Genomic DNA, 23,597 nt, shown 5'->3' with positions numbered 1-23,597 from the left:
TTTCTTTCTTTCTTTCTTTCTTTCTTTCTTTCTTTCTTTCTTTCTTTCTTTCTTTCTTTCTTTCTTTCTTTCTTTGTCTCTCTCTCACTCGCTCATAAATCAAATCTCCTGAATTCTTGTCTGCGCAGTGAGATAATCCTCAGGCTGTTTTTCACTGTCGCTGCACAGTGGTGAATTTGTAAACGTTTGCTAAGTTTTTCTTTTTTTTTGTGAGGTGCTTGTGCTTAGTGATAACCCAACAGTGTGGAAGCCCAGCATGGGTTGAAGGGGTACACTGTGAAGAAAGGTGGCTCAATGAGACTCAGTTCTGAATATTTTACAGAGGGGGGTGGAGAGCCCTCTGCTAGCAAAGACTTCTTTTGCTGGAACTTCAAACGACGGGAGGCTTCCCCATCTGTCTCAGCAAGAACACATTTACATTTCCTCCCCGCAAGGGATACTGGAGGACGAAGTTAGCTCTAACTGGATTTGAATATCGCTCACCAAGGTTAATAGCCATTTCTGTAGCTGGTGAGGTGCTTAGACTTTTTCAATAATTTAGAAGGGCTGCAGTCATTAGGAAATGTTGCCAGCCTCTGAAATGGGGAATGCAATGAGTGAGAGCGCTCCAATCAGCTGTGCTTCTGCTGTTGTTCGGGTGTTGATAATGAGGGGGAAATGGGAGTATTGCTAAAAAAAAAATGGAGAAAACAACGTCAGTGATCGCTGACAGCTGTTAGCTGTTAACAAGTGCTGTATATTGAACATTGTGTTTCGCCTCTCGGTCAAACACATTGAAAACGTGATTTTTATTTCAGAAGTAAGTTAGCCTGGGGCCACTTTCTGCCGCCCCTAGGCAAGTGAAGGGGATCTGATTTGCCCTCATCAATGTAAAACAATTCCCGTTTGATTTTTATGATGTCTGTCCGATAAAGCTCGTAATGTCAGTTATTGTGTATCATAATATCAAACTTTTATACAGGGTCAGGGGTCAGACTTTGAATCAACGCGGTTTAACGTTTTCATTTTGTTTGATTCCTGGGTCCCCTTGTCTACACGCTGAAGTGTCCTTGGTCAAGACCAAGCGGCAACTTGCCCATTGATTTCTGAACAGCTGTTATAAAGCCTCGAGTTTGGATTTTGGCCAGCGGCATCTCGCTAGTTCAGAGTGGTTTGGACATGGAAGTGACCATATTTGGACGAGCTAGAGGGGAGCAAGCGGTGGACTCAATCTGATTGGCAACCCGATGATGCTATGTCCTGCCCACCGATAGCTGTAACCTGACTACACCACAGGCCTGTCAATCAAACAGACACGCCCCAAAAACACGTCCTTTTGAAGCTTATTTTGTAATTGATGACGATATTATTTTAGATACACTGCCAGAAAACGAATAAGTAGCAGTGAAATTAGCTAGCAAAACCGAATAAACACGTGGAACAGATTTATTGACAGAATTTTATGAGACCAGTTGAATGGAGTCTGCTTTTTGGAGCCATCCTCTAGTGGCACTCGGTGGTATTGCAGCTTAAGGCACTTCTGCTTCGGCCTCATTTTTCAGACCTGTAGGTAGGTAGGTAGGTAGGTATATACTTTATTAATCCCCGAGGGGAAAAAAGCTAACCTAAATGTGACAAATGCACAGATGCACTCCACTTATACAGCCCCAGAACTTTTGGCTAGATTTTTAAATTTGACTTGCTCTTTGTCAACTTGTTTATCCTTGGCATAGATGCCAATGATAATTGTTAAAGTGGCGAAAACACTTGACATTCAGCTTGTTTTATTAGATTTCGTTAGTGGATTACCATCACTTAGAAATTCATGTGATGATGCATGTGGCCAAGTTATATTGGGCTGAACTTTGACATAGTTGTGCATACTTGTGTTCTTCTTTCTATTACTGCATTATCTTCCCTTTAGACCTGACACCTTTGAATATGACTCTTTACGCCCTCCTCTTATTAACTATGCTAATTACTGAAATCCCTATCTGTAGGGACACAACAGTCAGGTTTTCCTTTCTTAAGCCTGTCTGTAGGAGATTAGACCTGCCCTGCCTAAAGACCTCCCGATGATGCAAATCTCGCTGATCTAAATCCTGGAGCCATGCTCTGGTGCTCCTGCCTCTATCTCTGCTCTTGTTCTATCCTCAGTTCTCTAACAGACGGATGTCATTTCTCTCTCCATACTCAAATGGTCTTGGCACGACCTTAGCTTTTAAGAGGCAAGGACATAAAAAGCTACAAGTGGGTAGCAGCCGTAATGACAGCCAAAATCACATTGCCATATATGATTTGTCTTTTTTTGCTTTATAGCTGAATGGTTTTCCTGATTTCTTTCTCTTTTTTTTTTTCTTTTTTTTTCTTTTTTTCCTCATATCTTTAGAAAGCGGCCCAGACATGGTGAGATTCACGAAGAATTGTCCTGGATTTTAAAACACCATTTTGTCACAGCTGAAACAGAAAGTACTGGCTGATCAATCAGAACTCCTTCATGTGCCCTAACTGTTTAAATGCAGCTGATTAACCTGCAGTGTTACTTCTGTGGGGACAAGTAATTGTGCTTTTGTTAAACCAAATGGCCAGTTGGCCTTAGGTTTTACCAGTATTGCATGCCATTGCCTTTCATCCAAATCTAAGGTGGCTGTGCCAAGGCTGAGGATACAGAGAGGAAGTCCTGCCATCAACGCTCAAGTATTTCATTAATTAGAGGAGACCAGGCTTGCTGAATTAGCCCCCTAATGCTTCATGAGGCATGGTCCTGCTACATAGCTGGGTTTAAATGGAAATATGGCTGTGATTGACACTGGCATGTTTATGAAAAAACTGCTTTTCTGCCTCGTCCATTTCCTTTATTGTTTGTCACCTCCATCACAACTTGCTATGCAGTGCTTGTCTAATTGCAGGAGAGTCTGTATTTATGAGTTGCAGCAAAGTAGCCAAGGTTCACCTCATTAGCAGAGAAACCTTCTACTGCATTCAGTACAGCAATGATTCTCATAGTCGCTCAGAGGACTGCTCTCTGTGATTCAGACTGTGCTCATGGAAGTGGACACTGTAAAGCTCGCTTTTAAATTCTTCCCGCATGGTTAGCTAAATGGATGGGGAAAAGAGACGAGTTCATAACCTGAATGGGAACAAATCAATTACATAGAATTGGTGAAGTGGCAATCTGTTAATTTCTTAAACATTTGATAATGCCCCTTAAGGAGCATTCTGGTTAATTAACTCTGCAGTCATTTGTCGTCACTAATTAGGCAGTGTCATTTCAAAGGGTTAGGTTCTGGCCATGACAAGTAATGAGGATTTTAACCACACCAGACATCTGGGGATACCACCGCTTCATACGATGTGATATTCAGTGCCTCTGGAAATTCCAGCTGTCCACCGGCTATGGTTAGCAATTTAGATCAAAGTGCGCAGCTCTGTAGAGGTTAGAGGTTTGGGATTTGTTTTGTGCAGGAAAAAAATGTGACTTTAGGACCATACTTCTCTACAAAAAAGTAGTTGTGTCTACAAAGGCTTACTTTTTGCTGAAAATGTAAACAACACTGAACAGTTTTTATTCAGACAATAAATCCACCAAAAACAAAAGATAAATGGTTCCAGAGGAGCACATAAGGCGACCTGGTTAAGCTTCAGTGTCGGACGCACCGGCCTCCGCATTGCATTCTAACGTCAAGTCCATCAGCCCTCCCAGTTACATTACATTACATTTCATTTAGCTGACGCTTGGCTGTTGGGTTTGCGTGGATTTGATGGAGGTGGAGGGGACACGGGGTGAACCGGATGGGAGCAAGTCACGTCTTTTTGACCGTGATATCCTTCTTGCAAGGGCAACCACCTGTCTCCGTCGGCCACAGCCTCCACCTGGGGAAGTCTGTTTCTGCATACAATGGCAACAAGGCCAAAGTGGTGGCAGATGCCGCACACCTGGGGAAACCACGAGGGGAGTGGCGGAGGACGAGCAGTATGAATGGTTGAATCTTTGTGTTGAAGAGCCAAATCTGATTTTTTTCCGACCAAAGTTGGGCACAGCTTTACAAAAACTGAAAGATCCAAGTGTAATTTTTACACCCGAAGAAAGAATAAAACCTAATTAAGCTCATTTCAGTGACACAACATCACAACATGCAACGCTCTGCTCTGCAGCCATGCTTGGTGCTCTGAGACTGTACTGAGGCACAGCAAAATTAAACGACAGTTAAAGTGGCCACAGTGAATGTTCACAAAGAGAACTCTAACATGCTGTTTACCAGGCAAAACATTTACCTTGTTCCCTGTCTTAATTAAGCATCAACCACAAATATCAAACTAATGGTGGTGATACTTGGAAAATGAGTTATATAGCTTCATCATTTTGGAACCATGCATGTCTTTACTTAAACTTTGCTGGTTCTTGCTAGATCTTTTACTAGATCTTATAGCAGTCCATCTAGTAGTTGAGATATTTCAATTTCAGACTGACTGACGTTGCTTTCTGTAGAACCAGGCTGCTACCGTGAATAAGAACAGCCTGTGTAAGGTTAATCTTTTTTCTGTCAGTCGTGGGAAAAAAATCCAGTAAGGCAGGTCATCTCAGATTTTGATACGCCAGGAATACTCTGCAATCATCAGAAAGATTGTCACCAGAAGGCATTCATAGTCCTGAAATGATCTCGGAAGGCCTTTTGCAACACCCCTGATTGGACTTGTGTAAACCTCTCTTCAGTTCTTAAAGCAATGTCATGCAGGCTGAATCAATACAGATTTCGTGCTCATGAATATGCATGCCTGAAATGTGCCTTAGCTTTAATAGTGCTGGAACACCTATAGCTTTTATTTATTTTTGCATAGACTCCTAGGATTCAATCCGGGATTGACGTATTAAAATTGGAGCCACGATTTATCCGGCAATCAAGACTTTTTAATGATGATAGCTTCTTTGTAAGTTGGATGGTGTCTTGTACTAAAAGTACATTCGGAGTCAGTACTGCTCTTTACTACCTAAATGCAGCTCCTCATGGTGCATATAAAAGCATCTATTCATCATGTATAAACCTTTAGGGGAAAAAAAACACCTCCATCAGGTAATATGTTACTTTTTTATTGACTTCTAAAACGTGGTGAGTGATGAATAAAGTGGTCCAATAATATATTGATTGGGTCATGCTGCGGAAATCACTTTACATGTTTCTTCTGCATCATCAATCAGAGCAATCTTTTAAACATGTGTGCTGCTTCACTTTATCACTGGCTGAACACTGCGTATCATAGGTTCTCGTACTGCTCGCATCGTTGTGCAAAGAACAATTCCCAAGAAAAACTGAGTTGAATAACAATTTTTCTGTGTAGAAAATAAATAATCTAAATACAATGGCCACATAGGTTTTGCACTGCTTGCATACATGCTAGCAGGGGTGAAAACTAATGATTTTATTCATTACAAACAATTATTCAACTGTGAATCAAATTATTGTTTGCAGCGAAGACTTCAAAAATTCCTACATCTCGTGGTGATATATTTAAATGTCTTGTATAGTCAGAGCATCAGTTCAAATGCCACAATTATATTGTGTTTAATTTTACAGGGTCTAAGGAAATAATATAGACAGTTCATAATCTGAAACCAGTGTTTTTCTTCTAACTTATTCTTTAAAAAAAAATGACTAGGGCTGACCTCAACTAAATATTCTGAATGTGACGGAACAACCAGCAAAGGAGACTGATCACTTAGTGAGTGTACTTGAACAGAGTGTGTGTGTGTGTGTGTGTGTGTGTGTGTGTGTGTGTGTGTGTGTGTGTGTGTGTGTGTGTGTGTGTGTGTGTGTGTGTGTGTGTGTGTGTGTGTGTGTGTGTGTGTGTTGGGAGGGGGGGGTGGAAGGTGCACGCAATTCAGGAAGCCTGTAACACTGAGCCTATCGCACGCGTTGTTACCTTTCCAGATTCTAACCGTGGTGGTGTTTTTACTCCAGCTCGGCTCAATGCTGGTCACTGGCCTGCACTATTTGGATCAACTCTGCATTGATAAGGATGGGCAGAGACACCGTCGTACTGTTGCATGAGCTGAACTTTTTTTTTTCTCCAGGGGCAGCGAACACTGCACAACATTTGAACAGCTGTTATAGTAAAAATGTTGGTTTATCTGGACTCTTTAAGGCTGATTACAGCAAATTAATTCCCGTTGTTGGTGTCCACTTTACAGTGATTGCAACCTTCTGCATGCAGTTAATGGTACTTCTCACTTCCCACTGGACATATGTCATCACCAGGTTGCCCTAAATTTTACCCTTCTAAAGCGGAAGGCTCGGACTGTAACAAATGTTTCTGTAAGTTTACAATGTCTCTGTTAAGGCGCAGTTTTGTTTTTTTTCCCCGTCCTGCCGCAAATTAAAACTTGGTCGACTAAGCTTTTCTCATTGAAAAAACGCTTAGTTGACTATTTAGGGGCAGTCCTACTCAGAGCACAGTCCAATTTCCAAAAATAGTGTGCTAACTTTTATAGAGGAATAAGGAATAAATTCCCAGTTGAGAGTTTTGGAACCAGTGTATTTCTTGCCATGTTTTTATTTAAAAAAGTACTCAAACGATAATTGAAATCGCTATTAAAAGATTTGTGTCAGTAGGTATTTTGCCTTATCATTTTATTTCATATTGTGTCCACCACAGACTGGATTACAGGGTAAATTAAGATCACAACAGCATTTCAAGGATTTGCTCCAAGATTCAGTTGAATCAATCATTAAGTTATGTTATTTGACATCCTAGGTGTGATGAGTAGCTGTATTTGTGTTTGGGTCCCTGGTTAGATAAATAGCCTGTGTTGAGAGATTGCGCTACCTTAGTGTAACCAACTGCCAGGGCACAATCACATCTTCACTCACTGACACTCTTCACTCTGGCTTCACTTCCAAGACACAAATGCGTTTTTTGACCTGCGGTGTCACCCTTTTGAATTTCTGAGTGGCAGATTGACGAGCAGTGCAGCATTGACTGACTGCTGTTTATGGGCCTGATCAGGGGTGATTGCCTGCTTTGCAACCTTCCGCTGTAAATTAAGGCTCATGGCTCTAATAAATTTTCACGGGAGCCAGAACTACTCTGTCAGGTGGTGACTTTTTGACATTGTTCCACTCTCTCATAGTGATAAAGACAACTGCTTTGAATTAGCCCTAGGATATTGACTCCTTAAGTTTAACAGAAGGGCAAACGCCAGACTAGTGGCATGTCTTGAAATGACTTTGCAAAGTGCCAAGATCAGACATCCCCTCACTGTGATGACACTTCTCACAACAAGTGTGGTTTGACATTGTGCATCCTGCTCTCAACCAAACATGAGACTGCACAATTTCTTGCCTCTCAGGAGGAAGAGAAGTCCTGATGTTGCACGATGCTGTGCTGAATGCCATATGGTCCAGCCAAAGAAGTGTTTGGGGAGTACGTTGCATCGTATACCAGGATTTTGTCCTTCACCGCCACTCGTGGATCAGTACAGCTGCGACAAGGACTTGGCAATCTGATGGCATCTGCTGCCATTGCATGGCCTGTCCTGTTTGTGTCTTTGTGAGGGCACAACCACCCTGACTGCTCTGTGAGGAGAGCAGCTGCATGGTGACATATTTTATTCAGCATATTTCAATGTTCCAACAATTGCTTTTTAAAAAAAAAAATTTTTACTTGTACATTTCAACACAATTTAGTGTTTGGAAATTTCTTTGAGTTGTTTTCTTTTAAGTTTTTCGATCTACTTTTTATCTCAAATTTTGCATTTATCTTAACAGCTTTAACATGTTTAATATGTATAGTTAATATGAATTATTTTTAATGCTGGTGTTGTTAGATATTTTTACAAATATGCTTTACAAAGGCCCATGTAAACATTGATAATCGTATAAGTATAGAGACCACCTTAAGTATTTTACTTACACATTTGGCAGGCTGAGACAAGGTGTTTTTAAAGACCCAATTCAGGCCAGTACATGTCAGTATTTTATATATAAAGCTTTTATTATTGCATGTTGCATAAGTATCACTGAAATAATTATATTTATTCATTTGATTGTGATGGCCTCTCTGACTGATAGTACAGTAAGCGTTGAGCTAATTACAGCACATTTTTATGATTTAGAGAATTAAGCCTTTTTTTTATATATTTTTTTTTAGATTGATGGCTCAATTTTATTTTGAACCATCAATCAAATGCAAAGCCATCAAAATTCAAATTGTCCGCACATATCCTTTTGACTTTATAATTCTTTATTTGTCAAATGTCTGCGGTTTATGAGAAGTAACCTCAGATACAGACATGTTTGTTTTGATGGACTTGTATTGAAACATTCCACTTCTCTGCAATTGGTCTCAAAATTAGAAACTTTGATCAAAACTTTGATCAAATGCTCCATTGCTATATTACTGAAAGGACATTTGTTTTCAGCTTCAAATAAAAAGACATTTGATAAGAGAAAAAAATAAATGTTAGTATCTACCCCTGCTACAGTGTATTGCCGTGACATTTTGTGATCACTCGCTGAATGTCAAGAGTCTTGCTGCAAGCCTGCTGAAAGCAAAATTCTTTCTTGGAATAAGTGCCTCCTCAAGATGACTTGAGGTTCTTTTTCCTCAGCCTAATTTGAATTTTGTGGTGACGTTTTATTTTTTCTGCACTTTTGCATCAAAAGCAAGGTGTAAAGGAAGTCAACAACAGGTTGTTATTAGAGTTCTTCATGACTTAGTGGTTGGTTGTGGTGTATTCTAACCTCCAGGAAATGTGTGTATTCCTGTAGAGGGGGTGGGAGGCTTTTTGGAATCTGCCTCGATGTTTTGTCAGGGAGCCAGGTTCTTCTGACAGGATGGCTGCAAGGAGAAAGGAGGCAGCTTTGCTTAGTAATTTAGAAAGCATGGTCTCTAATGAACTCTTGCATTTTCATTCTTTTGTTCCTTTGTGTGTGTGCACTGTATGAGATAAGTGCGACTGCAAAATCCTGTCTACTTTTGTTGACAAAATGAACAAGACATGTTCCTTAAATGTGTTTTTTGGCTCCTTTTTGATAACTTGTTAATATAGAGTGCGATTGATTAGCATGCCCTGTGCTTCACCGTTGACTCACCTCTGTGTCCCACTTTTCTTCTCTTGGATGCATTCATGAAAAGGTTCTTGAGTGCTTTTGTGTGTAGAAGACTTTGCTGTTAATACTTTATCCCATCTTGGACCCATAGTATACAACTCTGTTTGTGTGAGGGTCTCTTCACCGGTGTGCACAACACATCTTGTGTGCATCTGCTCTGGTCTTCTTTGTGTGTGTGTATTAGGAGTAAGTAGAGCAATAGTGAGGTAGAAGGACTGGGTAGGACTGTCTCTAGTGGGCTGCTGATGATAATTACTGTAGAGAGAGGATCTCAGGGGACTGAAGTCCAGCTGCCTGCTCGCCTCCCTGCCTTGCTGACATACTGTCGTCCACCACTTACTGTTTTCTTCCAGGGCAGACATGTAGCACTCAGATTATTCCTCTCCTGTCAAGACCTCAGCAGCATCATGATTTTCCTATCAAAGTGTTAGAAGTAACCTAAAGCATAACTGTGGTGATGATTAGTCTGAATTGGACTTTAAAGTAGATTGTTCTACTTTTTCTATGATGCATCTATTATTTTGGTGGCAAGTGTATCTGCATGACAATTCTGTAAGTACAGAGTTCCTCATCTCTGAAATACATGTGTCCATCACCGAGCTGCAAATAAAATTTGATTAATTGACAGACAATAGACACGTATTTGTATATATTCAATAATTCAATTTTCAAGCATATTTACTTTGTATCTTAATACTAGCATTTGGACTGCTGGTCAAACAACAAATCTTTTTTTAACTGGTTGACTATTTGGACACTGGGAAGTTTAAATTATAATTTGCTCTATTTTATCATGTTTTAGAGACCAAATAACAATTTGTTTAATGAGGAAAGTCAGTTGGATTGTTTGATAATGAAAATAATTGTTGCAGCTCTACTATAGGTTCACGCTTCAGCAATTTTATTTTATTTCAACTTTGCTTCTGATACTTCCAGAGCTGCGTCTCAATTTACGTACATGTGTCCTCACAGTGAAGTACAGTGTACTCATACTGGTCCACAAACTCAGCATGAAACACTGGACACTTGTCACCCTGAACAGTCGCCGTTACAGCTACACAGCAGAAAGGGACCAATGACCTATTTTCAAACTGTGGCGGCCGAGGAAGCTGCAGCTGAACTATAAGTTCTATATGTCGACACAAAAGTGTTTATTTTTTACTAAATACTACCGTAGTGTTGTTGGATATAAGCTATCAGTATGTTTATTGTGTATGTGAAACAAAAAGCATGAAAACATGTTAATTTTTACGTAAAATAATCAAAAGATGCCGAAGGATATTTTTGCAGGTGATTCATTCTGATGCTACAATTACATCTGGTAACTGCAGAACGACTGTGCAATTTTGATTCAACACTGTTCAAGTACGACACCAGTAAATGTACGAACATGAAAGTACACGAACGGAAGTTGGTGAATTGAAGGTTGAGTCAGATGTGCTTGCTAGTTTTGGTGTATTACAGCATTACTTAAATGGCAGATTTCACCACTATATATTAACCCACACACAGCATAATCCTTTTAAATCTCTGTCAGTCAACAGTGACAGAATAAAGACAGTTTAGTAACTTAATATTAACTTCATAATTCATCATTTCTGACTATCCCTCTTGCATTATTATTACCATCCACTTTCTTTGCTGTTGATCTGGTAATATGATCTGCATGCTTACAAACAAAGGAAGTCAGTCTGTCATTTTAGTAAGTGGTATTTTATGGTTTAAACATAGAAAAAAATAAAATAATTACATGCCTCGAATATGCTAAATGAAAATATTGATTTCAGATTCATCTCGACTTATTAAAATCATCAAGTAAAAAATTGCAATTACTGAGTAGTTTTTCTCCTGCTGGAGACCAGCACATTCCCTTTCCAACCTGTATCCCTGCCAGGCAGTATAGCCTGTTTTAGTTAGTTTGGGAGCCTAGTTATGTATAAAATGAAAACATGGAAATGTTAATACTTGTAAGACAGGGATAATATCTTATTATACATGAGGTGTGTGAAGCTTCACTCAGCATTTGTCACAAATGTATTAGGGCAGGTCGCTCTCAAATATATGGCGTCCCGTTTTAGAATTTTTTATTTATCTGTCCGAGATGACTTCAGCTGCGATCAGTGGGCAATCTCTCCTGCTTATCCACCTATAGCAGAAACCTGACTGCACCGCAGGCCTGTCAATCAAACATGTACTAATGCTCTAATTTGTTGGAGATGAAGACAAGAAACATAATTTCTGTTTGGTTTTACTGAAAACCATTTTATAACTATTTAGAAAAGTGCTATTCAGATAAAGTTTATTATTATTATATTGTACCAATAATTACAAACGCTAATGGGCAACATTGTAGAGAAAATAAGGGAAGTTCTGACAGTTGTGAAATAAATCTACATTACTGGATGAGTTCCAGGCAGGCCACATGTGAAGGTTTATTGTTATTAGAGTTGGTAAGAGCCTGTCTTTTAACCAAGCTGTCTCTATGGGTCTGGTACCCAGTAAAAAGAGCCCAAGGTTTCTTTTCATTCTCTGGTGTTTTCCCCAAGGTAACTGTCACTGCTCAGAGGGCCACCTCCAGCCTCACCGGGCCTCTCCAGTAAGCAGCCATTGTCATTTTGGGAAATCTACATCACTTTTTCATTTTAACTTTCTTTATTTCACAGAGAGGCCATCTTGGTGGATATACTGGTTTGATATTCCTAGTTAGTTGTCAGGTGAAGGCTAATAGCATATGTACTTGGTAGCTGACGCTTTCTCTATAGTGGTGTGTCCTAATTTTGACAGAAATTGAGGTTAAAGACTTTTGTTTCCTTTTCAGGTTGTGGCAGCTGCTTTGAGGTCACAGTATTATCATCTGTTTTACTTCTCTCTGGAGTGGATATTATGATCACATGATCCAGACCTTTAGACCATTTAGAGTTTTATTTCAACTTCATGTTTAGATCACATTATTTTTCCCAAACAGTATTTTAATTAATTGCTGGATAAAGTTAGCAATGCCTACAGTAAGAGCTGGAATTATATAATAGATATTGATATCTAGAAATAGTCCTTTAATAGATTATCTAACAGAAAATCAATTTGCTACCATCGCAATAATCAAACAATTATTGGGTCATATTTGCTTCGTCTAGCTGCTCAGAGCTGAAGACTTTTCTTTATTACACATGATTAACTGATTTTCTTTAGATTTGAGACTGCTGGTCAAACAAATCACAGAGGCATTTGAACATGTAGTTTTGTTCTGTGCAAATTTATAATGAGAATTCCCTATTTACTCTCATTTTACAGACAAAGTGAATAATACAAATTTGAAGAAGAAAAAGATCGTCATGTTAATTGATAATCAAAATAATTGTTAGTTGCAGCCCTACATGAATTACTGGAGCGGCAGCCAACAGGAGGTTTGATGCTGCTAATGTTATTTGGGACCTTTTTTTGTGTCTGTGATGGGAAAGCCATTAGTGAAAATAACAAATAACCTAGATTGTTCTCTTAGCTTTACAGGCACAAACTTGTGCCAGTGGAGTTCAGCTTGACTGTGCAGAGTGACGCTGCTGTTTAACCATCAGTGTATCATAAGGATCACAGGTCTGCAAACTTTGCCAACATCCGATCGCAGAGAGTTTAACCGTACTGTGATGTGTCACAAGGATCAAAAATTGAATCGGAGTGATTAATACTGCATGTCTCGGTGTGATCTGATGATACGTCCTGTTAAAAAGACGCTTAACCCGGTGCTACGACAGGCTCTCATTTGCCGTTTCCTTTTAAGCCTAATATAAACCGAGAGACTGACAGATGGAGACATGCATCCAGGCAGCAGAGGTGATCCTCCTAGGGCAAACAGTTGGATGGCAAGGGAAGTGGATGTTTAAAGAGAGGAGGCCCTGCAGATACCTGGCAGCAGTCAAATTAGTGCACAAAACAGAGAAAACCTGTTTTTCAGCTCATCTGGTTAAGGCTGTGTGAATATGTTCTGCTAAGGTGGACATGAGTGACAGGCAGAAATGCGAGTGAATCCTTAAAGTCATACACCAGCCACATACAGACAGATCCCTTTTAGCCAAATTTATTTCAAATTGTTCACAAAATGTGTTGCTGTTTTCCACATTTATTATGTTGTTAATATTAGTACACACCTCTCTATGTGATTCTGCAGTTCATGTCTTGCTCTGTTTTCAGCTCCTCCCCGTCCACACTGCTGCACAAGAGTCACATCATCAGTATGCGCTGTTAGAGTGCTATGGGAGGTAGACTTGCAGAGGTCTACATAAACACATGCAAGATGCAATAACTGAAACATATGAATAGTATTGTATTGCAGTCAAGACTGCAGAAATGACTTGCAGATGCCCTCATTATTGTATTCAGTTATTCAAAAGAAGATGCCACTATATATTGGTGTACTGTTCCTCTAGAAAACAACCCATTTTGTCTCTAATGAAGTCTCCTGACAGGCTCTCCCGAGAGTTGGGATGAAGAGAGCATGCTAATAAAGTGTGCTGTGGCACAGGGAGGGTTGGTTTTGGCATGAACTGTCGCTTACTGGTCATGTGGGTTTGCTTTCAGTCGAGGCCCATTGGTGATCGTGATTAGTTCTGGAATTAAAAAGGTTTGAGTGGGCTGCTGCCAATTTAAGGGACCATGTCAAGCTCATTATCCTTTAATCACTAATAACCATTTGGGGTTAGTCGGGGTTACATTTCACTCCCTTCATCACTTAATGGTTTAGAGATGCTGAATGCATACTCTTCATTCCAATACCCTCACTCTTGTGTTCCTATTCTTTCCCCTTTGTAAATGATGGAGAGACTGACGACTTTAAAAGGCACTGAGTGGCCTTGTCACACCCCATGCACCACTGAATCAAATTGCAACCTAAAATCATAGTGTGTGTGCATGCATCAATGTGCACAAAAATAGCGTTGATTGTGACAGTCTCTCTTTTGGTTCCGACTCTATGATGAGATCTGCTCATCTATATTTGTTGTTCTTGAATTTATCCTTCATTACTCATTTATTGCGCTGTGGTTTCAAACTGTGGCATGATTGCACACATGCAAGCGTGTTTATATTTTTTGTATTCACACTGGCATAATCTGGAGGTGTCTGAATATTTCTATATGAATTTATTTTGCTGCACAGCTTTGACACTTTTTTAAGGGACCCAACAAAAGGTTTTGGTGTGTTGTATACATATTTGTTGGAACAAACACTTCAATTAAGCCTTAGTACTTCAATCTTTAAAAAACAACAACATTATATTATAATGTATTCTTACCATTAGTCCTTCTCTTAAAGAGAATTACAGAAAATGTAACCTAAGGTATTTGTTGTAAGTGATGATGAAAAGCAGATTTAGTAACATACGCTATGAGCTCTAAAATTGAAACCATGGTTTCTTGCCTGCTGGCTTGGTAAGAAAATTACATTTTGTGGCCAGTTTCTTGTTCTCAGCCTTTTGTTTTCGAAGTAAAATTTCAGTTTTATCCTGTTTGTGCTGTAAAAAGGCTTTGTGACACTAAAACTTAAACTACATCTAAAAAGAGCATCACTCAGCGTGGTTCTGCTTTTGTACGTCGGTGTGGAAGGATGCAGATTGAGTTTGAAGGTATAATGCACGGCTTGATGCGTTTGTAACCCTTTAGGTTTAGGTAGGCCTTTAAAGAAATGTCAAGCACAGAACTAACCTGGAGCAACTGGTTACTTATAAAACCAGCTGGTGTTGTTAAGAGCTGAATGTTGACAAGGCTGAGTTAAGGACAGTAGGTGCAATGTAGTATTTCAAGTCGCTGTTAGGGATGGGCCTTTTCAAGCAAAAATACTAATCGATAACCCTACATAATTCATAGACTATTATTTGACTTATTGATCTGTTGATGGACTGTTTGTTCAGAGCTTCACTAATGACTGCATGCTGTGGCAGATTTAAATGCTAGCTCTTCCTGTCAATTTTGCACTGCAGCGCATCTTTTTTTTTTTTTCCTCAAAGGAGTTCTACACCGAACGTTTTGTCAGCTGTAGTTGTCGTTGCATGTTTCTTCTGTTTGCTGCATTGCATCTAATCTCGCAGCACCCCACAGTTTTACCTGGCAAAGCTGGCTAAGATGGCGGCAATGGACAAACAGCTTTCATGTCCATTACCGCCATCTTCTGACGGAAGTAAAGCGTTACAACCAGGCAAAAAGGCTTTTTTTGGGGATCTGATTTGTTTATATATTTCAATGACTTTTTGAATATTAATAACCCATCACTAGTTGCTGTATTGAGGTTTTGACAGTTTATTATAAACAATATTCTGCTTGTACACAATATTAGTGGTATGTGCAAAATACTATCCAATAACATCATTGCAGTATCAGAAGGTGTCATCATCTTCTGCATCATTGTGTGTGTTTGTGCCCCTTATGTTCCTGCAGGTGTGTTGGGTTGTGTAGCCTGAACAGATGCAAGTGAATAGCAGCGTAGGTCAATTTAAACTTGACTTTTGGCAGTGTAATGTATTGTGGTGCAATGCTGTCGTTATTATCATGCGAGTTTAATCTTTACTGGGTAACGAAATGCACACACTGAAGCATTATTTCCATGCTGAACCATAATTGACCTCACAATCCTTGTTTTCTCTTTACTTTAATGTCTTTTCTCTTCTCAATGACTCCCTGAAGACATTTTCTGTGAAAACATTTGCACACACGCATGCACGCATGCCCACCCGTGCACTTACCCACACACCTATTCACACACCTATTCACACAGGAGTGTGTGCTTGTGGGGAGGGATTCCAACTCGAACACAGCCTGTGTCTCTCCGTCACATTAAAAAGCCAATTTCTTTTTAATAGCAACAACAGCTGGAGCTGACAGGGCCAGTGTTTGCTGATGGAGCAAACAGCTCCTGAGCTGTCCTGCAGCTTAGGCCTGGCTGCCTGCCTCATTACAGGAAAAAGAAAAAGGAAAATGGTAGGAAGGGAGAGAAGAGGTGTAGAGAATGTAGCCTGTACACTCCAAGGCAAGTGTTCGACATGTTTTCGTGCTGTATAATGTAAAACACCTCAGCAGAGAGTGCACAGGCTTGTTGAGCTGAATTGTTATCATGAGCCACAATAGAAGTCTTAAAATGGATACCTTATCGCATCGTGTTAACTGTATTTCACTTACACTCTCATTTCTTTTACCCTGCTCCTTTTCTCCAGTGCACCTGGTCGAGTCCCAAGAGATGGCTGAACCTACAAGAGTACCAGAGCAAGAAGCTGATGCAAGAGAGCGGTGTGGCTGTTCAACGCTTCTACGTAGCTGATACAGCTTCTGAGGCCCTGGAGGCTGCAAAGAGACTTGGTGAGTAGAAGATACAAATTCACAAAGAGACACGCGGTTCACCTGCTGTATGTCCGGAGCAGCATTCCTTGATGATTGCTCAGTGCTGGTCTTCAGATATCTTGGATAAGGTACTGATAAGGGATCGACCGATATTGCTTTTTAGGGCCCATACCGATTATTGGTGATCAAGGAGACCTATAAACCGATATTTGGAACGGATATACAGTTGCAGTAAAAATAATAATCTTTGTGTGAAAATTTGGAATAACAAATTCGAACGCAAAACTTAATTCAAATGACTAAATGGACAAATGCTGCCACTATGTAATTGTATTAGGAAGGTACGCTGCAATGTGGGGTATTTATTGTAAAAAACAAAGAAATCCTTTATTGACGCACCAGCAGAAAGTTTGATACATGATTTTAAAATGTGTTTGGGGTTTGTTCATTCTTCTGTGGCAGAGAAGTTCTCTGCGTTAATTGGCCATTACTCATGAGATGTAACCAGTCAGATAAAGCTGTGGGCGGGACTTTGCTCAACGCCACAAAGTGGTGACTGCAGGCTGAGAGAGGCGCTACATCAGAGCCAAAGCAGCGCATTTTTAATTAATTCATGTTGTCGGCGATTGAATTAAAAAAAAAAAATACAGATACCAATAATCGTAAAAATGCTAAATATCGGCCAGGCCAACAATCGGTCGATCCCTAGTACTGACGCTGAAATCACACCTTTCATGGAATATTTTGAGGAAAATGTATATTTAAAAAATTTTCAGAATCACTTTAGTCGCCAAATCTACAAAGTACACATGAATTTGGCTTGGTGATACAACACAGTGCAACAAAAGACTATAAAAACACACAAGAGCACACTAAGGTTAAGTAAAAGTGAGAGAAGAGGAAGACATTTTTATTTACAATAAAATAGAAATATGCATACAAGTTATCGTATTAAAATATACGAGTTAAGTAATAATAAATGCTGTATTGTACTACATGTCTTGTCGAACAGTTGGGTCCAAAGTATCTCATACAGTGTGTCTATGAAAACACATCTGTGTGCGTTGCGTGGTGGGCGGACGTGGGTTGAGGTAGGGAGCTTGGTAGTATTGCTGAGGAGAGTGAAGGCCTGAGAGGAGGAAAACAAACTTTTTGGATTGATTGGTGTACACAATGAACCAAACAGCTGCCTACGAGGATTTGACTAAAATCCGGTACTGTGCAGGTGGCATAGTTATAACTTTGAGGAAGAAATGTCTGATCAAAGAATTAAGTAAACAAGAGCTGACAAAACATTCCATATTAATTTTGGGTGCTTCTATTTTTTTAGCTGTGTTCCAGCCAAGTGGATTTAAGATTTGTTGTGTGACAAATAGTGGTGAGTCTGTGTTTTAGTGGTTTGTTTTGGGCCCGTGAGCATTATTATTATCTCAAAGTACACTGACATGTAGAGACATCAATCTTCACTGCAGAACTACAGTATGGTCACGTTGTATAGATTTAGTACCTGCACTTCAGTGTATTGCATTTGCGCGACAGCTGTAGTGAGACTCAAAGTGTCCTTATTACTTTAGCCTTGATAATGAGTTAGTTTCATGCTGGATGCAGAGTAATTGTATGTACACAATTAAACCTTAAGAGTCCTATTTGTGTTGCGTGGCTCTCTGGCCCTGCTACAGATTGTGCAAATGGCTGTGGTTAATAAGGGTTGAGGTTTTATCAAGTTTAATCGCGTCTTCATGCTGTTTGCTTATGTGTGGGAGCCTGTGTTCGTTGAGCTTAGTGGTTGTGCCTGCTCTGTTTTTCATCACGGCACTCATCCGCGCTAATTTGTTTCACAACCTCTCGTACTGAATTTCTCACACTTTCCATTTGTTTTTGTTTTTTGGTCAGTTCTTTTCTTGTTTTGTTTTAATTCATTTATTTTCAATGCTTGGCCATAATCTAGTCCATTGCCTCCCACCCCTACCCCACATACACACGCACAAAGCCTTGTAAGGAAGTCACTGAAACTCTAATTTTACATTGTAGTACAAATATTCACTATTACATTGCATATGTAAGAACAAAGATGGTTTATCTGATATTTGTATGCACCCACACAGCTGTCTTCACTGCCCATGCCTCCCTGCTCTACTTTCATTCCACACACACACACACACACACACACACACACACACACACACACACACACACACACACACTGACATCAAACTGTCCTACACATACAGTGTATGTTTCCAGCCTCAGATTTATATTTTATTCAGTGTCCTCTCTAACTACAGCAGCGGCAGTCTGATAGCACATCCAGGTTGGTTGTCAGCCAGCGAGGTGCCACTCTTAACGCCGTCTTCGGGCTCGAGTGACTGGGGCGCTGCTTTCAGTGGCCCTGGTTACGATGCAGACAAAGATAAACTGAATAGCGGGAAGAGGGTATATATTCTCATGACAGTACCTATATTGCTTGGTAGAGGATGAATTGGGGAGACAGAAAGCGTGGAGCAGAGGAGTCGAGAGGGAACAGACAGCTTAATAGAAGCTAGGCCAGACTCGAGGGGTGATGTAGTTATAATATAGGATTTCCCATGCTTTATTAGATGCTAGCAAGTCAGATAGTTGTCCATAGTTATGGGGCTGTATTGAAGTGGCACGACTAAAAATTGCATGTCTGGTTTTCTATAAAATCTGCTTTTTACAAACGGTGGCTAAAAGTAATTTATCATTGCAGTCTATGGACCGCAGTCGAGGCAAATGCATGACTGCAGTTCAGAAACATTTTTATTCGTTTCTTTAACCAATATTTCAAGCTTAGTAGCAGAGAACTTACACTTTCCTACGTGCACCATTACTCTCCAGAAATAGACGAAACGCGTTATATAGCTCAACATCAGCTCTTAATTAGCAGCAGTGCATTCAAATGAATGCTGCTATGGCTGTGACATGTCATGAGTGTTAGTAAATTCCCAGCCAAATCGAAAACGTGCCAACGTAAATTTTTTTGCTGTAATTTGCGGTCAGCTTAGTAAATCAACCCCTTGGTTTTTACGGCATACTTCAGAGCTGCTTTGTATCTGTGTATTTCTCTCTCTCTCTCTCTCTCTCTCTCTCTCTCTCTGTGTGTGTGTGTGTGTGTGTGTGTGTGTGTGTGTGTGTGTGTGTGTGTGTGTGTGTGTGTGTGTGTGTGTGTGTGTGTGTGTGTGTGTGTGTGTGTGTGTGTCTGTGTGTGTGTGTGTCTCACACTTGTGTCCTGTGACTACTACTGACTAATAAAGCATGCAAGTGAGCATACACAGACGCTTCATTTCTTCAGATACACACCGTGTCTGTAAATGGCTTTCTCTTGGGCCATGTTAACTCATACATACATGATGGAGTGCGAAAGAAAGAGGGAGATTAATAACCTCTTTCTTTAAGATCTGTCGCGCTGATATCTAAACTGAGACTGCCAAGCTCTGACTCCCATGGGGTCGAGGGGAAGGCTGGGTACAGAGCCAGCACCGGATAAATCTCTGTTTCATGGTTTCCACTGTAGAGGACACACGGTAGGGTCTTGTAATGGGGATGTGGCTGGTTGGGGCATCTAAGTTGACTGTGAGCAACTTAAATTGATTTCTGTGTGGTGTTGATATCCTAAAATGGACTAGTTAAGCATTGAAGCACAGACAAATAACATTCGTAGGGTAAGCGTGCCCATATAAGCACAGAAAAACACACATGCACTTCAACCACTATTTTCCTCTTTGTTACTCTCACTTAACCGTGAAGTGTTTCAGTTGACAGTTCAATCAAAGCTATAGAATAAAGAAACTCTTCTCACTTCTCATGTAGTGTGGAGTGGTCCAGCTCTCTTAAAGTGGACACGGATTGATTTGTTCTATTACCGCTGAGGACTGAGGCTTATAATCTTTCTACTTTTCTATCAAAACATAAAATACATATCCAACATGGACCATTGATTCCCTTTAACTTTCTGACAACTCTTAGGGGGGAATTTACATCGTGGCAGATGGATGATTCATAACCAGCCAAATGGCCCATGGAAAGTAGGGTTTGATTTCTGCGGCACCATACTGGGCGAGTCCAGCAGGGAGTTATCAGAAAGTCCAAAGCTTTTGTAATATGTGCTCCACTGGGACACTGAGAGAGTCACACACTAACTGCAGCTGTCTGTCCAAAACCAATGACCCCCAGCCACCACTCTCATACCCAAGCTTTTAATTTTGGTGGTGTGTGTGTGTGTGTGCACCAAGCTGTAGTCTTCTGAAATGTGACCTCAGAGGTACTTAACATTATTTCAATATCAAATGTTTTGATGGAGAATGTTAAAATTTTTTTTTTTTTTGTCAGATTGTCCAATTTGTGAATATTTACTGTCCTTTTGCTCCTTTGGTTACACATTTTTGATAGGACTCATTCATTTTGCTAAATGTGCTATACTCTGTAACAGTAAATGGGGAAAATACAGCAAAATTAATAATCAATGTGTGCAATGTGATGCAGGACTCAAATTTCAGCATCACTGTTTCAGCGGACTATTTCTGTACTTTCTAAATTGTGACCTTAAAGTCAGACAAATTAAACATCCCATTTCTGTGGTAGTATCCCAACACTTGATTAATATGTGTACGATCAAGAATGCTATGTTAGTGTGATGCCATCTGTGCTTCAACAGGCTGATGAACTAAACAAGGACACTTTTTAATAATAGTGCTCATATTTATATTCAGAAGAAAACGTCCTCGGATGGACAACTAGGTCCATAAGAACGTTTAGTTTACATAAAGATGCATTGTCATTTCAAACCTTTTGAGAAATTCTGACAGGGAAACTTTTTCCAGTACACCATTAGTACTTAGTAACACTATTCCATAACCCCATCTCAGAAATACTAGTGGGTCATACATCAGATTTGGAAGCAAGTGTCTTCTTTGGCACATCCTTAGCTAGATAGCCCAAATCATGTATGTTAAACAGCAGAGAGTCTTGTAACAGGTGATATGGCCCCACAAAGGCTTGACCTCAACATTATGGAGTCTGTAGTCTGGGACTACATGAGGAGACAGAAGCAATTGAGACAACCTAAATTCACGCATAAATTGTGGCAAATTGTGCAAGATGTCTGGAACAACCCATCTGCCAAGTACCTTGAAAAACTGCGCAAATACATTTCGAAAAATGGGTATTGGCTGAAAAGCAAAGTGTGTTTAGACCGAATATTGATTGGTTTCTATATGCCTTCGTATCGGCGACAGCTGTGGATGATGGAGGTATCACTTTTTTTGCATTTCCATCCGAGAGTCTGTAAATTCATGCGTCCTTCACAGAGACAAATCTGACCGATTCCAGTCTTGCTGAAGCACCCCCAGATCATCACCGATCCTCTACCAAATTTCACAGTAGGTGCGAGACACTGTGGCTTGTTGGGCTCTCCGGGTCTCCGTCTAACCATTAGACGACCAGGTGTTGGGCCAAGCTGAAAATTGGACTCCAGTCCTCTATGGTCCAATCCTTATGGTCTTTTGCAAACCTCAGCCTGGCTCTTCTTCGCTTCTCGTTGATGAAGGGCTTCAGCCCTGCCCCTAGGAGCCTGTTTCTAACCATTCTCGCCGTGCACTTCACCCCAGCTGCCATTTGCCATTCTGTTTGGAGGTCACTTGATGTCATCCTACGGTTATTGAGTGACATTCAAATAAGTTGGCAGTCATCCCAGTGAGTGGAGAGTCGTTTTGATCCTCTGCCGGTCTGTAGCTTTGTTGTCCCTAATGTCTGCTGCTTGACCTTGTTCTTATGAACTGCTGTCTTTGAGATTTTAAGGATGGAAGCAACCTGATGCACACTGTATCCCTCTGCCAGTAAAACCAGAATTGAACCCTTCTTTTCCTTACTCAAAACTTTTCTTTTTAACTCTTTCGGCATGGTCAATAGTCACTTTTTGTATTCCAATTACTTTTGAGGTACTACTAGCACTGTTTCTGCCATCCAGCTGGTCCTATTGCAAGAGGATAGTGATGACCACAGCACTGTATTTTTTTTTTTTTATACTTTTCTTCATTAAATAATATTTGGTTCAGGTGATCACCTAATCAGTACCTCATTAAGTAGAATCAGGTGTGCCTGTATTGGAATTCAACAGACACTGCAATGGAATGGCTGCTGTACATGTAGAGATGCTGATTTAAGACACATTTGGAGTGGTCTCTTAATTTTTTCCAGAGCTGTATATCAGGAATGCCTGAAGTCATTACATCTGGCACCAACGTCCACAGAGACTCAAGGATGAACTGATGAGATGTTTGTGGTCAACGTCCCAGGTAACTGTTGTTTTGCCAAGACTGCAGGCAAATCCAATTTCTTTCTCAAATCAGATCTCTAGGACAGACTGTCCACACTGTTATTTGCAAGTGAGCGGATGTGACTTGCTGTGTCCATCAACTTATCTGCATTGGTTGCTGTGGTGATGACATACGCCTAGTGTTGTATCCCCAATTGTTTTCCCCGAGTCCGTTGATAGAAGCAGTCTTTAGGCAGTTACCGGTCTTAGTTGATTTTTATTAAGCGTAGTTTACAAGATATCTTGGAGAGCCCAACATCAACAAACGTCTCTTTGTTGGATTCTAACTTCCCGCTTTCCGGCACATACCCTTATGCTATTGGAAGAGGCGTGACCTATACTGTGGCGGGAACATTTGCATATGTTTGTCTCAGTGGTTCTCCACTGTCCTCCGTTTAAGCCACACCTCCTCTTGCCTGATGGGTAGTTGCACCACACGTGACCCGCCCACACACATTCCTGTTTTCTATGTTAATACAAACAATCAACACATTCAGTTCCCTGGAACACATTTCATTTCCTAATAAGATGCACTAGTTGCATCTTACATTTGGCCATATTTCATACACGTGATATGTTTCTGCATAAACAATGTGTTTTACAATGATTACAATCAGTATGTATTTTGAACGTACATCATATGAGCCCACATATGCTTTAATCAGATCTATATTCCACACAAGCTACATTGGTGACACGACATATCAACGTGAAGCAAAGTGCCAGCTGAGTTTATTTTGGTGTCTATCCACGGACTGCTGTTTTCGTCCTCCATATCGCCAAAATCTAAACTCTGATAGTGCTTTGCTAGTGGTAGCATAGATTCTGCTTACTCTGTCATTCTGCATTGTGTGTCATGTT

General features: G+C 40.3%; 1 protein-coding gene across 1 annotated transcript in view; it reads left to right on the top strand.

Annotated features, from left to right (window-relative positions):
• The window catches only part of suclg2 (succinate-CoA ligase GDP-forming subunit beta), a 100,419-nt gene that overhangs the window by 3,423 nt on the left and 73,399 nt on the right, over positions 1–23,597 (top strand). Inside the window, exon 2 of the mRNA XM_069712877.1 lies at positions 16,282–16,423. Within this exon, the coding sequence (XP_069568978.1) occupies positions 16,282–16,423 (142 nt within the window). The remainder of the gene's footprint in view (positions 1–16,281; positions 16,424–23,597) is intronic.

The sequence above is a fragment of the Brachyistius frenatus genome, unplaced genomic scaffold (genome assembly GCF_029030835.1).
Source record: "Brachyistius frenatus isolate BFR_SWC_R1_liver_20210118 unplaced genomic scaffold, ASM2903083v1 Contig_4, whole genome shotgun sequence".
Taxonomy (NCBI): Eukaryota; Metazoa; Chordata; class Actinopteri; family Embiotocidae; genus Brachyistius; species Brachyistius frenatus.
The sequence above is the reverse complement of the archived record's forward strand: the minus strand, read 5'-3'. Positions and strand labels throughout refer to the sequence as shown.